General features: G+C 38.1%; 1 protein-coding gene across 1 annotated transcript in view; it reads right to left on the bottom strand.

Annotated features, from left to right (window-relative positions):
* The window catches only part of LOC110975793 (band 7 protein AGAP004871-like), a 48,392-nt gene extending 37,630 nt beyond the window's left edge, over positions 1-10,762 (bottom strand). Inside the window, exons 1-4 of the mRNA XM_087143256.1 lie at positions 10,447-10,762; positions 8,913-9,019; positions 5,743-5,815; positions 4,393-4,475 (exon numbers count right to left, since the gene is read on the bottom strand). Coding sequence (XP_086999382.1) covers positions 4,393-4,475; positions 5,743-5,815; positions 8,913-9,019; positions 10,447-10,585 — 402 coding nt within the window. The 5' untranslated portion in view covers positions 10,586-10,762. The remainder of the gene's footprint in view (positions 1-4,392; positions 4,476-5,742; positions 5,816-8,912; positions 9,020-10,446) is intronic.
* Between the last annotated feature and the right edge of the window lie 7,497 nt (positions 10,763-18,259).

The raw sequence follows: 18,259 nt of genomic DNA, 5'->3' as shown, positions 1-18,259 counted from the left end.
GTCAAATTTAGTAATATAATGTAATTGATAAAACAATAAACCAATGTTTTGCTTTGTTTCATTCAAAAACCTCCTGATTTGCAACATGTTCAGTACAATTCATGAACAGCAAGAAATTTGAGAAGCTGATGTTTGTCTGTTACAAGCAACATAATCTCGCATAAAAGGTTATATTTCTTGATTGGGAAATAATATTAAAAATGATAGTGAGACAGTTGTTGTAACACAAAGTTTGAATGAATCATCATCTCATCATCAAAAGTGGATTGTTAACCATGCAACTGAACTGTATGTGCCATTTTATAACATGTTTGTACACATGGGCATAGCCAGGATTTGTTTTCCTGAGGAGAATATTTCAATGGGGCAAAGCAAAAAAAAAAAAAAGAAAGATGGTGGGATGAAGTCAATTTTGAGGTTTTTAAAAAGCAATTGGTGACTTTCATCCTCTTATGTTTTTTTCCCTAAATATTTTTTTTCTCTCTTTATCCTTTTAAAAAGATTTTGGTGGGGGGGCCCCTCTCGATGCCCATGGCTGCACAAAAAAAGTTTTATTCAACAGTTTTAAACACTTAAAACAGTTCAGTGAATCTTATTGGTGAAAAGCCCATTATGTGGCTGGTCTTAAACATTGGCTGGTGCTGTGCATCACCTCATGGAGTATGCACCATGTGTGCACCAATCTCCACATAAGAAAAAGTACTCATGAATAAACGTACCATAATGTGGTTAGCGGTGAATTTGAAAAAACAGAAGTGAACTGTTGGAAAACATTGTGCGAAATTTAATTTTCAAACTTGTTTTGACTTCATGACTTCAAGGTATTTATGAATGGGAATGATACATGTGTACTTAATATCAAAGTGGATGGGACATTACCAGCATCGGTGCATTCTCCACAGCCCCTGGTCAAGCCAATTGTTAAACATGCACAAGTAACACAGGGAATATTTCAACAAAACTGAACTACAATTGTCTATAAATTTTGTTCAAATTTGGACAGAACAAAAAAGTCTGAATACTGCACTTGATAACATATTTGTATCCTTCTTTTCAACGACAATATTTAAATTTAACTTCAGTGTTTTCATATCACAAAAATAGATAATAATGTGTTCCTTACGGCAATCCACTTTAGATCTTACATTAAAAACAGCAATGGCACAGATTTGTCCACAGCACATTGCACCATAAAGAGTGTTCGATTTCCTCAAAATATTTACATGTACATAGCAAAAACTGCTATGCAATATTTTGTTTGCATAGCAATTGCCTAATTTTGTGTAGCAATTTTTGCCCCAAACTTTTTCAAACTGAGGTAAATTTCAACTGACATACAGAGTGTCTTGTCTGTCTAGTGTTTGTCTTTTGTGTGTGGTTATTAATTAATAGTTCCAACTAAAAAATTGCTTCAAAGGCCCACAATCATAAGCTTTGCTTTTTAGTGGGTACCTCCACGGCTCTCCCCCATATTTATATAGCATTTGAAAGTTGAGATTGCATGTATGTAAAACTGTGGAAATTAACGAATAATGAACAAAAATGAACAATAAAACTGCATGAACTCATGAATATCCATTTAAAAGAAACAATAAAACAAACAAAATCTTCAACAATGGTCTTTCAAATCATTTTCAGAGCAAGTGGGATCTCAGTCAAGGGCCGGAAAATTTGTAAAGTGAGTAAAGCAGGCGTAAAGTACATGTACTGTACCTGAAACATGGTGTAAAATACCTGCACATGGGATGTGCCTAAAAACAGCTACACATAATAAACATCAACGTCTAAACACACCTGAGTATCCTGCCTCTTTTTCTGATGAACTACATGTAAATTGCACCATTGAAAGAATCTGGCCTTTAATTTGTTTACAAAAGTGTGAACACTTGTGTTGGCTTTCTTGTGTGGCTGCTGATGGCCTACATGCGGAAGGATGTGTTGATGTACCCGAATGTGGTGCACTGTGATTCTTCACCTATAGTGCTTTGCCAGAATATTTTTACCTCAAATTCATTATAAGTGAAATCGGAAACTCCCAATATTCTGATTCAAAAATGTTGATTTTACAAAAATCCTGACTCCCTCTAGAAACCTCTGATGAAATTTTTATTTTGGCTTGATTTTTAAATTTTTTTCTGAAGTCCAAAATGAATTCTGACAAACCTGTGGTTACGTAAGTGAAGCTCATAATAATTTAGCAGAATTTATCAACTTCAAAGAATTTCTTTAATGTTTATTCGGGTTTGGTGGAATTTTTTCAAGTGCACCACTCTGGCATGGTCAGAGAACACTCAGCAGAATTCTTGCCCAATTTCCAGACACGGCCATTTTTGAATTTATTGTTTATTATTATTATTTATTTATTTTGTTCTTCAGTTCTACGTTCCCAGACAAGTTCTGTCTAAAACGTGAAATGCAAGCTCCTTCTTGTACAAAACCTGTTCTTGGAAAATTTCTAGGAAAGAAATTTCAAGTTGGCCAAATTTCCACTTCACAAAATCGACAAATATTTACAGGGGGATATTTCAATTAATACGTGTGATCCCAAATACTTTTTTCATACTCAACAGTCAAATAAACTTTTGCATTCAATGTTTGTTTGATCAAAATGACTTTTAAAGTTTCCTTTTTATTAAAACCGGCCGAAATCTCAGAATGCTTCTTGCCCTAGTTTTGGATTGCGCATTAAATGCATGCAATATACATGTATATCATGTGAACTCCAACTAACGATACCGATGTAGCAGAAATGTAAGTGACGTAATGGGTTTGTTAACTGTGCGGCGCGGGGAACTATCGTTGATAGCTTGCTGTACAACTGAAAAAGTCAAGTCAAGCTTTACCTGCGATCCACTTTTTGGTTCATTGGAATTCTTAATTATGAAATAATTTTCTTTACGCTAAGAAAATGTTTATTAGAAAATCAGCTTTTGACAATGGTTCTGGCTGAAAAATTGACTTTTAGCATGGTTAGTTTATATTTGTGAAAAGATTTGGTTGCAATCCGGAACTGGGTAAACCAATTCAGAACTATAGGAAAAGCGTCGTCGTCACTTTCGTCGATCCTGTAGGTCCAAATTAAAAGCTTAGAATTTGAAAACACTTTTGTAGTATCTCCAACCACTACTATACTGACTACATTTCACAGGAATTTGAGGATGTTTTGTAGCTGCAATCTGACTGAATGATTTTCACGATCCAGAACTAGGAAAATGACTGTATTACATGTATGTGTACAGGCCCGTAGGCTGAAGGGGGGGGTTTGGGGGGTTCCCCCCTCTCGCTTCTGAGTTCCGCTCGTTGGTGGGGTTTTTTTGGTAATAAATATATAATTTTAATATACCATAATTTTCAGAATGTAAGCCGCGGTTTATACATTGGTCCTCACACGAAAATATCTCTGAGGTTTATAATGAACTGCAGGCGGTTTATATGGCAATACTTAAAGAATGAAATCAGTCACTAAACGTTGCTCCAGGCCTCAGCGCAGCCTAATCCGAGCTGCTGCTGCAGCCGGCCAGCCACGCATACCAGTGGCTCGGTGCAGCGTTCCAGGCGCGGGACAAGGCAGTCATGTTTTCATTTGTTGCCGTTTACATTGGCTCTATTCACGTGTTTGAAGTGAAGGAAACCAGTCCAGAAAGACTGAATAGACTTGTAAATGCCCTGTAAGTACCGTTCGCACCTCACATATTGTGTGGTACGTCTGTTCGCTTTTGTCTTTTACGTTGTGTAATCCGTTTTATCATTTTTACTGGTCTTAAAAAGAACAACTGCATGGCCCACCCAGCGAGGACTCTAGGACACTAATCTAGCCCACAAAAATGGGTAATTTCGAGGACTCGAGAAAATTCAGGTCTAATGAAAACACCCCTTAGCGTGCTGCTTCACATTACAATTGAAGAATGCGCATTGGAAAGTTGCACAAACCCTATGGGCACTTCAAATTTTTGCTTCTAACGCTTGTGTATAGAGCAATATTTTATCTCCAATTTCACAAAAGGTGAAATTTAATCAAACTCCAAATATTTTGATTCATAAATATCGATTTCATACACCCACTACAAAGTTCCAATGACATATAAATTTCGTCCGATTTTCCAATTTTTTTCTCCGAAGTTTTAAAGCCATTTTTAGTTAGGTGAGTGGAGGTTATAATGATTCACTAGAATGTATCACTTTTTTAGAACTTCTGAAATTTTTTGTTGGATTTTCTGAGATTTTTAAAAAAATAATGCCTTGCCTTCCCTTGCCGTCACCCATTAATTAATTTTACATCTGCACCACTTGCAACTTCCATTTGACATGTTCAGAAGTTAAAACAACGCAATGTCCAACTCAGACATGAAATGATCACTCTGTAATTTTCTGAGATTTCATTAATATATTTACCTCTTGGGGTGGCACATCAAAAGAGACAGTCCGGAGGTCCACCTTAGTGTAACTCTCAATGCAAGGGAGTATGAAGAAGATACCTGTAAAACAAGACAGATAAATGAAGAGCATGATGAGTGGCCTCGCATGCTACACAGAACAAAAGCTAAAGTCTATCCCTGCTGGCTTCACTTAGAAACAAACTTTAGAAGTAAAGCCTTCATGCTAGTTCCTAGGTCTGAGAGGACAACAAATTGGTTTGCTATTTTTTTTCTTCAAAAATACTGAGTACATTGAAAATGGGCTTTAATTAGCACAAAAGAGTTATCACTTAAAAAAATTGCTAAGAGTGGGTAGAGGCAATTCGTAACTTATAAACAGAGAAATATTTTAATCCCAAATGAAACGTCATGTTTATAAACTCAGATTCTACTTGGGTTGTCACTTTGTACATGTGTATTATCCGATACTGAAAACAATGAAACTCTTTGAATCTTTTTCAATATCTGACAACCACAAGGGAAATGTCAATGTCATTGTCAAAACATGTCAAATGCAAAACAACGTACACTGTATATGTGCAGGTAGTGTTTTACATCTACACAACAACTGCATTCCTCAAATTCATGAGGTATGTTTAGCAGGGAGGTGTTTGGATGGGTGCCATGCAGTATTTCAAGCATGAACAAACATGCATGAACTAAACAGGTATAAAAAGGAAAAGATTTGGTAAATATTGCTAAGTGTTTTTTGATGATGTTCAGTACAGTTTTGAAGACGACTGTTCAGAAACTGGATATTTGCAAAATCTAAAAACCTTATAAACTTTGAACACCAATGAAATTGACTTTTGCTGAGCATTCAAGTCATGGCACACAATGTTCGGTGTATGGTTTTGCAAACATGTACTTTCTAGGCACGTGTTTGTTTTGCTTTCGGGGGGAATTTTAAAAATTTTCTTGGGGTTTTTATTGTGTGTGTGTCATTCTTATCACTACAGTAATTACTAAAAAAATCCATGATGACAATGCACAACAGAAATATTAGTTGTATTATGAGATACTGTTAATATGCAATTTGAAATGTTTGTCATTCCTGGATTTATTCCCCTCCTCTCCCAATCATCAGTTGCCACTCCTGTAAAGCATGTTTTAGTTGTGCTTAAAGGTGATCAATCTTGAGGTGAACAATACACCGCTATAGGGCACTGTACTGTTGCAGTCTGACAATCAAGCTCTTTGGGTCTTAAGTGTTCCCATGCAATTGGCCTTGCAAACATGAAGTAGCATGCCAACAACATTACATTCAAAAATCAATTGCAAAGTGTTATATTTAAAATATTTTAAACCATATTTAAAACTAACAAACCTGGACCCTTTGCACCTCCTGGGAGAAGACGACCAAGACGAAAGATGACAGCTCGCTCATATTCCTGAACCACCTAATGAAGAAATGGTCATAAAAGATCAATAAAACATTTCACATCTGAACTCGTATTCTACTTTAGTCTTGAGTCCAAGACACCTTTCGCAGTGCTGTGATCTGATATGAGTGCAGTGTACACGGTATATAATTCATGTGATTCACTGTAACAGCGCCCTCTTTTGATGCATACCAGCTGCTACAGGCTTCCCATTATAGCGATTCGTCTGGTGATTCATGTCTTGGATTAACTACAGGAATGTCTTGGAACCAAAACTAATTCAACTTTGACTTTGACGCAGTCAAGTAAGAGTTAAAGAGCAGGGTACATCAAAAAGTCTGTTTATCATGTTTACGAAACTGAACAGAAACTCATAAATTTAATGACCAATGAATACATGACAAGGTATTAAAACAAAATCTAAGACAAAATTTATGCAATGTCTAAACCCACAATCACATTTCTTAAAACACTGACTTAGACCATGGAGGAATATGGTTAGACTATTAAAAAGGCAAGTACAGTGTATGCTGGAGGTGTGTTTCAAGCACTGCCACTCAGTAACTTTCAGCAGGATCCACTAGTTTCAAATATACCTTCAGGGCAAGGGAGTTTATTCACTCTGAAAGCTTTTTATCAACCTATTAATACTACACACTAAAATCTGAAGGGTTGCATCCAACATTAACAAGAGTACGATCAGTTACCACTTTTTGAAAGTGTTACATCCTACATTTTGAATATTAAACCTAGCATTTTGAATACATGTATCATATCCAACAGTTAAAGAATTAATTCAACAAATTTAAGTGTTAATTCAACATTTTCACTTGATACTGTTTTATATCATCATTTAAAATGTTGAATCAACCGCTTAAATGCTGAATGTAAGATTGAAAATGTTGCATCCACACTGTCATTGAGTGGTCACAGACCGCACTCTTGTAAGTGTTGAATTCAACACTTTTGTGTGTACCAAACAGGTCAGTGTTTTCAGTGCATGCACTTTCACTTTGAATCCTAGGTTTTTTACATGGCATTATAGTGCTTTATAAATTTTTAAATAATTAACTACTCACACGTAGGCCACAGTCACTTATTTGTTTTTGAATGCATAATTAACATTTGCAAGAGAACTTCTGACTTGATAACACAACTGTAACATTTAATCTAATGTTATCTTTGACTAGTGAGACAGCAGATGATCTGCATACTTTGTCTGCTTTGGTTTGGGCTAAAAGCAATAAAACAGCAAAGCATTTGCATATATAAATTAAAATGTTAAAATTCACAAGCACTGTGTAAACAAAGTCCAACCCTAAAGTCAAATTTTTATAATGCATATGAACACCATGCATGTCTTCTTAACATAGAGTTTACAATTAAAAATTGAAATTGAATGGCTATTTTTCCAAATACAGTACTAATTTTCATGTAAGGTAAACAAACAAGCAAGGAATCTATCTTGAAATTTGAACCCCAAAGGGAAATAGTGCTACAGTGCATATCATCTATTTTGTACATTTCTGACAAAATTTTGTGTGTGGATTGTTCAAGTTTTGGTTTCAGATGTGTTTAGTTGTTCTATGAAAGGAAGACTTTAGTTTCACAAAGTACTTTTCAATTGTGCAAAAATAAACAATGTAACTGATTTAGTGATTTATTAGTTAAGTAACCAAGTAATATACTTGGAAAATTTGGACTCATGATTGCCATAAATTATCGGGACATCGGTTGGAAGTTGATGTAAATTACCTTCCATGGGAATCATAGTGAGATCCTACTAGCTCATGATATGAATACCTCTATGTAGCTAATAAAAACTCTGGTGTGTAGCCAAGATGCCACCCCAAAGTCAATTACAATGACATTTGATCATTAACAGAATGAGGCTAGAGAGGAAGGCAAAACTGGGGGCCAGTCAAGTTATTGCATGCATCTCATGCAGAAATAAGAGGGGACAGAATTTCTTCTGGAATTAGTTTGGCTTCACACACAAAGATTTTTATATTTACATAATAGTAACACCAGCAACAAGATAAGCAACACATTCACATGGCTGCATCCATGTCCTTGGCAATAAAATTTACACCGTTTGCCTAGCTTTAGAGATAAAAAATTAAAAATCTTAAAATTAATTGCCCAAATTTTCTGTTTGATAAATTTTCCGATTTAATTTTATATATAAAATGACTGGCCAATATTCTCATCTACAGGGTGGCATTGCATCAGGGAAAGGAGTTTGGGGGTTTATCTTTCAATACTTTGTAAGAAGTACATTATTTCACTTCAAGTACCCTAGTCACATACTTTAGGTGCACTTTTTTCATGAATGCCCTCCACTGTGTCAGAAATCAGCATGGATACTTAGTGCCCTTTTCAATATTTACACCTCACAGAAACGGCGGGTCCACAGCCAAGTTTTTAGGGGGGGATTTATAAATTGTTTGTTACTTGCATGGACTTTCTGAGGGTTGAGGTTACACTTTGAAGCTTTTTACACACTTTTGGAAGGAAAGGAAAAGAAACAGACCACGCAAATGCATTTCTTTGTTTTTGGGGAGGGGGTGGGAGGAAGTTGTTTGTACTTTGGGGGGGGGAGCATGGCCCAGTTGCACCTCCACTCTGCTCATCTCCCACATAGAAATATTCTTGCAATGCTATGGCCACATCAGCAACATTCTCAAAAATATCTGAAACTCTTTGTAACATAAATTTATAATTAACAATGATAAATGCCATAAGGAATTGATATCAGAAAATATCTTAACAAAATTTCCAAACTGCCATTTCTGAAACAGATGCGTAACTGCCATACATGCAGTGGCGTAGTGAAGGGATTTTCTTTGGGGTGTGTGCAAGAGTCAATTTGCCAACTTGTAACTTGTTCACTAATCTCGTGCTGTGTAAATTGACAAACATGACAAAGTGATCCATGGTATGGAACATTTCATGCTTCAGGTGAGATACTGATGACCAACGTTTATCAGTCACATACTAATTTTAGATTCATTTGGCGACAGCTCTATTTCCCGACTGGAGTTAATTATTAGGGGGGGGGTGCTCCTCCAGTCACTATGCCCTTGCATACATGTGGTTGAATTAAATGACCCACCTTGATACAAACACACAGTGAGAAGGGACATGTGCAGAGCACAATGACCATAGACAAAACGGTCAGTATCCAGCCACAGATACCAATTCCTCCTTCCGGCTCACCAGCTGAGGAATTGAAAAAATAAATGGCAAAAAATGGAGGTATTGACATTGAACAACAGTTGAATGGAAAAATGTACTGAAAGATTGATAGATCATGGTTTAACATGTTAAAACAAGGTAGGGATAGGTATTTGGGACACCCACATCAGGCAGGCTACTTGATATTGGCTTTGCTGACTTTTGGTCATAAACGTTCTTTTCGAATTTAAGATAATTGTGTGCAAAGTGATTTGGTTTTCTATAAAAGTTACTATTGAGGATGAGGAGAGTCTCAACTCAAATCAGTTTTTAAATTAAATATGTTTGTTATCTTTTTTGCAGCTTTCATGCCACTAGTAAGAGATTCTGAGGATGAAGCAAATGGGTTTGAGTTTTATTTGCAAAACCATCTTTAAATATGGAAATTGATATTCAAAAATGGTGAAGAAAATTGTTCAAAAGCAGTTTTAAAGGGAAGAACTTGCAATGTTCAGAAAAGATATAGTAAATGGAGACTTTACTTTAGATTATCTCATTTTAGTATTCATGTATTGGTTTTAGATTAAACTCACACAAAAGCCCTTTAAGATGGTAGAAGTGCCTACATCCCAAAGCCTACAATGTTATTGATGAAATGCCAGAAATCAGTTGACAGCTCAAAAGAGCTATTACCAAGGATATGCAGTAGTTATGCAGGAATTTTTGCTTACTTGGCACAATACAATCACTGTTTTGATGAGGAAGAGTTCCGTATGCGGACGCCACTTGACACCCCCCCTGAATAAACCCCATGAGACCAGTCTGAAAATTCTGAGTGTTTTCTAAGTAAACAACTCGGTATTTTCCCTCCTAACTTGAACTTTTCTGGACATGTTTTTGCTTTCTGATGGCTAAGTATACAGTGTAAGAAAAAATTACTGGCGTCTATATATGTAACTCTTTCTGAAAATTGAAGATGAAAACCATTTTTCAAGCTGAGAATGTACCTCCAGCTTTGGTATTCAAATGCAACTTTATTGGTGACCAGAGAGACATTTTTGCATACACGTACATTTTATAAATAACATAATTTTGAGGCATTCACAATTACTGGAAAAGCATCGAGGGGGCAGAATTCCATACAATATACACGTACCATATACAGACAACACTTGATCATTTCCATTTGATGCCTGTCATGTCTGTGTGCACAAACCTACAACATGTACGAGACTTGTCTGTTTTCTAACTAAATGTTTCAGAATTTCCTTGGATAAATTTTACTTTTTAGGACATGTAATCACTAGCTGACGGCTGTAATAACATTTTAAGGGAAAGTTAGTGTTGTCTGCATGAGGAAATCTTTCCTTGTTGAGGTTTTATTGTCCAATAAGCCTACAGTAGCCTACATCTTGAACAGAACAGGTGGAGGCAGAACACTGCAGCCGCCATCGCTGCCCTGAATACCTTACCTCCAATGACTTCAGCACGGTGATCCGGGGCTGACGAGTAACCTCCTCCATAGTCGCTTGTCTTCGAGGGTTTCCTGTTGTTTGAGTCCATTATTAATTCTACGTTTTCCGCAGGTTCTGGGGTGACTCGATTGGACATTAAGTGCTGAACCACAAGAGGGCTACTGATGTACTAGATGACAATGTGCCGTAAACACACAATCTACTTTTGCATATACATCGTATTACTATCGGGGATGTTAATTTATTAAGATTCCATCAGAGGCCTGCCGATCGGCCGGAAGACGCGAGGCGTATATTAAAAAAAAAATCGTGCAGCGCGCTCTAGATGAGTAGTATAGCGGACCTCTACCATAGCGCCGCCGCTGCAAGAATTTCTTTGTCATGGGGTACATGTAAATAACACTGTGCTTCATTTACTCAATTATATTCTTCATAAAAAGTAAATCTTTATTATTTTGCTATCTCTAGAACACCAGTTTAGAATTTGACGCATTGCTTGTGGAGCACGCCTTAAAAATATTGTAACATGATTTTGACATGTACACGACCCATGAACAAGGATTCGTAAACATCTTAGACAGTTACCCTAAGCATATGCACTTATTAACCGGTCTCAAACCAATTTTTTTCAGTCAGAGAATCAAAGGGCCTCAATGTATGATGAATTGCTGACGTTTTTGTTCGCAAATTTTACTTTCGTTATTGTATCCCGAACACCCCGTCCATCTCTGGTACAAGGAATATACCATAAAATGGACAGGGGTGTTTGGCAAAATGAAAGTAAAATTGTAAAACAAGATCGTTGGAAAGCGGCCCGTCACATATTGACTTCTTTTGACTCTCGGACTAAAAGCAATATTTATGAATGGGAAATGATGTGCTTGGCTGGTTTTGCTCAGGAGACTGAACGCAGATAACGCCTTCCCCTGCGGCTCGGAAATGAGTCGCGTCCTTAGCCGGTCTTTAACACATATTTAAGACCAGCCAAGAACATAGACTATTTATTCCCTTATTAATACCGCGGCAGGGCTTTTTGTGGTTGGGAACGAGACACGCTTTTGTCTGGGATACCAGATCGGATGATTGTTTGATTAGGCTACGAATACAATTGAGGTTCCGGTATCCATCACCCAATGTCCATGTGACCAAGACTGGAGGATTCCTCCGGTTTTCCGGAAATAGCATAAACTGATATTCTGAAGTCGTCCCGTCTAGTATGATATTCGGCATGTTCGGATGGTACTTTAGATATGCGGTTATTCCTGGCCGGGGTAGGTTAGCTGTTGAACGTAATCTCCCGTATACCCTAATGGCAGCTGTTGATCTTACAATATTTGACTGCGCTGAAATCGAAGGTCGCCTTGGCCGAAATCAATGCCAGGCGAAATGCAGAATATAACTTTCTTTGACCAATGTAGATTTTGTGCCTGAAACATGCTCTCAGTGGGGATACACTAGCTTGCAGTATTTCCCACTGAATACGAGAAAAGCCTCATTTTTGAGAAAACACCCGGGCTCTCAACTTGTCACCTGACCCTTGCGTCATATCTATTAATATCCGTGGGCGATGCCTGACCAGATTTTTTCACCAAGAGTCGTCAGGGAATCTTTGGGCTGAGAACCAGACTACACACGCCTTTCCACCTCAAGCTAGCTGCAGCTGCAGGGTGTAGTCCACTAATTCAAGCCCCATTGAAAACAGTGTAAAATCAGAATTGTTCGGGGTCAATTAACATGCATACCGACATCCCTGAGGTATCTGAAACACACGTTAAATTATTTTATGGTCCCTAATCTTTCACTTTCTTTTCAATTTTCTGTGGGTTAACCGATGACATTTTGAGTTACATGTATTCCCACAAACCAAAATTACCCCCCCGAAAAGTGATTTTTCCGAAGTCTGCTTGCAGCCATTTTTCAAGTGCAGCCATTTTTCAAGTGACAGCTCTCAACTTGCTCGGGCACTTAGGACCATTTTCAGCCGTATTTTTTTGCCATTCTGCTCTCAGATGAAAGCCCAAAGACCCAGGCAGTTAATTCTGGCAAAGATTTACAATCTTACAATTTTGGGCCATATAATCTCCTTTTTCAAAAGATACTGTTACTGTAGGGGAGGCACTTTTAATGCTAATGAGCTCGCCAGAAATTCTCACTTGAATTAGTGGACTGCACTGCGATGTTGTAAGTACCCGTGGACCTCACATAACCCACTGGAGGCCGTCGACTCATCCCTGTGCGCGATTTCTCTGTTCTGGTGTCCCGCGGTATACGGTTTACGTTCGCGATGGGCATTTATATTGTACAATTTCTTTTCTACTCTAAACTATAAATTTAAAGAGATGTTGTGCATTTCTGGGGTTTCCTTTAGCTGTCTCGGTCTTACATTGTTCCAAAAATGGTGGACTTTGTAACCTTTATGCCCAAAATACTGAAAGCGTGTTAAATATCCTTCGATTGCGTAGATACGCGGACCTGCAGATGCGCCTAAAATCACCAATGCTCGCAACCGATTGCAACACGGAGAGCTTGCCATAACGCCATGGAAACTTGTATTAATGGAAACAGTATTAATTAGGCCGTGTCCGAAACGTGCTTCCGGAGTTAAGACTAGACCTGTTCTTCTTTCCTGTCCATCATCTACTTAAATGTTCAGCCAGGTCCTTTGAGGGCGCTGCTTTTGTGGCGACTAGCAGTTTTGGTCCGCTCCGTAATTTGTCTACATTTTTTTCGCGTTTGTTTGTGCCAGCCTTATCGTTTTTAATCATTATTCGCATTTTTTCACTTGCTGAAGAACCCAGATGATTCGTTTTTGTTGTAGTAACTGTTTGTGCTGTAACCCTGTTGTCTGGATCTGTGTACGGGCATGGACAGGAGCAACATGGCTACCAATTTTTACACCTGTGAATACTGTAACGAAATCCCAGGAGGACCCCGCCAGTATAAAATCGTGGGTTCCAATTAACTAATCAACAATTGGAGAGTCACTCAAATTTAACCACTAAAGTATGGACAGGCTAACTTGCCTCAGTGCCGCAAGAGACTTTTAGCGGATTAATTATCTATTTAAAAGTTTAAATGTCTACAAAACTTACCAAAATGAGTAACATACAATTAAAATATCAGGCCAGTTGTTCCCTGTTTTAAACAGGGCGCTTCGAGACAACGAAACCCTAATGTTCCTGTACATGTTGGTCAATTCCAAATGTATAGATCAATGCAAGTGGGCTTTAGCAGTTCAACCCCCATCCCTAATGTGGGCGACGCCCTCCCTGAAACAGTCCTGTAAAAGAAAAGAAATACCGTGGCCACATGCACAAGAACATAACCTAGAGCAAAAAGGAGTAGCTAGAATGGGTTGACCCATGTCTTAAAGAAACAAGTCCCAAAACTTACATACAGAACGAAAAGACAAACGGAATATCCAACGTCTCTAGATGTTCCCAGGTCTGTCGCAGTCAGACAATTCTCTAAGAAAAGTTCTCACACCCTTGGTTTTATATGGCTAGCCAGATCGAGTAGTAAGAAATGGAGAGTTCTTGAGCACTTTTTCTTTGGGTACCTACCCGACCTAAATAATGCAAAAATCTCACAAACTCCCAAACCCTCTGCCTCTGGACCAAAGGGCGCTCAACTCTTCAAGGGTGCTCAGGGTGCTAAGGTCACCCTGGCCTCCTCACCGATACCTAAGACCACCCGGCTGTCTTGCGTGCCCTACCTATAGGCCCCCTCTCGCCCACCGCCACTCCCCTTTGCCCTGCTCCCCCTTACACCGGCACGCCTTTTCTATTATTATTAAAATCGACTCGCAACACTCATTAAACATGGAAAGCAAAAAATGTAACACTTGCTTCAAAGAAAAACCATTGTCAGAGTGTAAGGAGTTATAATTTAATACTAATAGTTGTTTACGATGCATTGCACGTAATAAAAAATTAGAACGCCTGTGTACACGGGTTATTTAAATATCATTGCTGGGAATGTAGGCCACACACCAAAGAAATAGCGCGAAATGTCAAAGGTTATATACCTGTACCTCAAGATCTCTCTGACGAGCACAAAAACATGAGTCACAGTGTAAAATCTGCCGGTAAGCTAACTCTTTAAAAACAAACAAAAATTAACCCACCCTCATATTTGAGAATGGGTTAAAAATAATGGAATTTATTTTTAAATGTCATATGTAGACCATGGGCCAGAAATTGTAGCTTCACTGGAACTGGAGTTCCGTTCCCACTTTCGAGTGGCAACATGGAATCATGTGTTCTAGGTCAATAATGAAGGTGCTGAATTCAAATCTGCGCTGCCTGTTGCCACCTCGTCAGACTGCTCCCAAGGTCACCACAAAAGGGCGCTAATCCAGTTGCTGCTCATTGTTTTGTCAAAAATAGAATTTTGGGCATGGTTTTCCCATTTGTTCATTAAATGCTTTTAGATTTGGCACAGGTACTACTTATAACATTTCACAAAAGAAACATTACTATTTAATAAATTTTTCGCGGGGGGGGGGACTCGGGCTTGCTTGTGGCAGCCTGACAGGCCACCATCTTGTTTTCATGTAGATGGCAAAGAAAAATCGAGGCCCCATATACATAAATTGCGAAAAACTTTTCTGTTCAACAATGGAGGAATGCTAGAATCTCTTAAATATGATTAACGACTTTTATTGCATCTTTAGAGGGCATTTTCAGGTTTTAATGCTTTAATGTTGACGCTATGTACACGTATGTGTGTTGACTGTTGACGCTTAATGGCACTAAACACGTAGCATAGCTACTTTGATAAGCCCGTTGAATACTAAACACCTCATTATATCATACCCGACTCTGAGCTTTTGGCAACTTCAGTCAATTGGTTCACATCATGTTCTGCTTTGGCTGCTTCAGGGTTGGCAATTTTTTATTAAAAACTAATTACAATCTTTTTTTTTAAATTTAAATCATTGTTTATTTCTATAATTAAATATGAAGATGAATTAGCATAATTGCATGTATCTGCTTTCAAAGCAAGTAAATTTGTTGCACGTTAATAGGCAATCTTGTATATATGGTTTGTGATCCAACTCCTTTGCGATAGAGTAATAACTAACGCTTGATTAAAATTTACGTGACTTACTGCATAGTAACCAACACTTCTTATGTCATTAAAATACATGTGTACTCGTTGAAATGAAATGAACAATACGGTAGATATACACTGATACTTATATACATATTAAACTCTAAAGTAGACGCTTTAAATAGCGGTAGTGAAATTAAATCAAATTTATAAATCCTTCAATTGAATTCATGCACTGAATCCAGTTTAAGTGGAAACAGAGGACTTGAATTGAGAAAGAGCCCGGCCAGCCTCGGTTGTGTGTAATGCATAGTGCTTTTATACTTTTATAGAACTAAGAACTGATGAACTTAATCCTAACCCATGAGGGATTTTTTACTAGGGCACATCCTTAATCCTCCAAAATCCTCCAATTGCCCAACTTAAAAACTGCATTCATCCTCAATCCTCCAAAATCCTGGAGCCTTTAAAACACTTTTCATCCTCAATCCTCCAAAATCCTCCATGCTTCAATCACCATTCATCTCAGTCCTCCGAAATCCTCCAATGTTCAAATCATCATTCATCCATAATCCCCCAAAATCCTCTTAAACCACCCGGAGGATTTTGGAGGCTTGAGGTGGGTTATAATTTTGGGGAGGGAGGTTGTTGTAAAATGTGCAAAAAATGGAAAAATTACAAATCAGGTAAAAAGTGAAAATTTAAAATTTTTTCCTCCCTAAATTAAATCTGCGGACTCAAAATCACCAATTTAAAAATAATTTGATTTAAATTGCGATTTGAATAGGTGATATACAAATCAAGATGATTTACGAGTAAATTAGACAACGTACCCTGGGATGCGCAATACCAAAAAACCACTCGAAATGGACCAAAGCCACGTAACCATGGATACATGGCGTGTACAAATTCAAGACGGACCATCAAGATGCATACATACAGAAAACAATTGAACCATGAACGATGAATATATTTATAAGTTTATGTAAGGAAATCTGAAGTGAAGTACATGTAGACTCTTTTTCTTAATTTCAGATCGCAAAAATTATTCAGTCAGATTGCAAAAAATCCTAAAATTGCAGTGAAATGTGGTCAGTAGTCCACCTTGCGTGTTAGAGATACTGCAAAATTATTTTCCGATTCTGAGCTTTTAATTTTGACTTACAGGAATGACGGAAGGGATGAGGGCACTTTTCATACTTCTGGCTCGCTTAAACCATTTCTGGATTGTGACAAAAGTTCTTTACGAATAAAAAGTAACCGCACGAACAATCCATTTTCAGCCACGGTAACAAGCCGATTTTCTTATGAAGAATTTCTTAGAGAGAAATAGTTCATAAATCAAAATTTCATAGCTAATTCCAAAAAATTAAAAAGCAGACGATGAGTACACTGTCACTCAACTTTATCAGCTGTACAGCAAGCTGTCAACAATACCATCCCCATGCCGCGTCCTGACAAACCCATTACGTCACATTTCTGCTAGGTCAGTATAGTTGAGTTTGTAACGTACCTGTATTTGCGTGCACTTAACGTGCGATCCAAATTTAGAAAAAAATGTGTTCAGTTTTCAGCAGATTTGAATACAGAAATTCTAATTCATTTGATTGGCTGTAAGCGTGTATATGACTGTTGAATACGAACAAGTATTTGGAATTACACATAGTGGGTGACTTATCGCCTTGTAAACTGTTGTTGATTTTTGGATCCAGTGATTTTAACAAACTGAAATGTCGAAGTGTGAACTAGAAATCTGGCCTAGTCCAGAAAGTTTGAGAACAAATGTATCTTACCTTTCAAATAAAACTTGTCTTAGAATGCGAACTGAAGAACAGCGCAAAAAGAATTAAGTAGGTTTAAAATCAAACGATCCAGAATAGGAAAGATTTGGAACTAGGAAAACGAAACTATCAAGTGTCATTACTTTATTTGCATGGAAATGCAGTGGGATCCCGTCCCCCGAAAAAATTTCAACCTGACTTTTTTCATAGAAATAGGGCCTAAGTATTACAGAGGTAATTTATATTTTCCTGAGTAAAATTGTAACTGACACAGACAAAGCTAGATACCAAGGACACGAAGGAGACGCACAATGAACATGACTGACAAACGCTTGGCATGCGATTAGCCCAGGTGGACTCCCTGATCGTACTACGTTACGGAGGGAGTCCAGGGTATAAAGGGTGCAAAATCGGGCATGGGTTAAGAAAATCGACTCATCACCACCAAAGACAAAACGGGAAAATAAAGTCGGACGTAACGTTAATTCTGGCCATTGTTGTGGACTGTTTTCAGCCGTTCTCCAGTGCAGTTCGTACCAAAGATCATATAGCGCCGCGAAGCGGCGCAAGATGGCAAACTTCACCGTGAATACACGTAAAACGCTGTAATCGCATAGGCGCCATTTGAGCAAGCGATGCACGTGCGCAATGCACATTAATGCACAGGCGCAGGCGCTGCGGCAGGCACGTGCACCTGGTGAGCCTGCGCCTAAGCATTACCGTAAACTGCGCAGGCGTATCGCTTGCTCAAGTGGCGCCCATCGTAATTACATCTTTTGGGCAGAGTTTTCCATCTTGCGCTTCTACGATCTTTGGTTTGTACAGTGTGCGCGCGCAACAATTCGGCGTACGAGATCCTGAGCCACGTACACGCACATCGGAACTTCATTTTCTAACCGGAACCAGCGAAACTGAAGTCTAAAGAGTGCATTCCACCAAATGGCGCGCGAGGTCATTAATATTTTGTGATCCCA

The sequence above is a fragment of the Acanthaster planci genome, linkage group LG11 (genome assembly GCF_054643075.1).
Source record: "Acanthaster planci isolate LZ-2023a linkage group LG11, COTS_SCS, whole genome shotgun sequence".
In the NCBI taxonomy this organism is placed as follows: domain Eukaryota; kingdom Metazoa; phylum Echinodermata; class Asteroidea; order Valvatida; family Acanthasteridae; genus Acanthaster; species Acanthaster planci.
The sequence above is the reverse complement of the archived record's forward strand: the minus strand, read 5'-3'. Positions and strand labels throughout refer to the sequence as shown.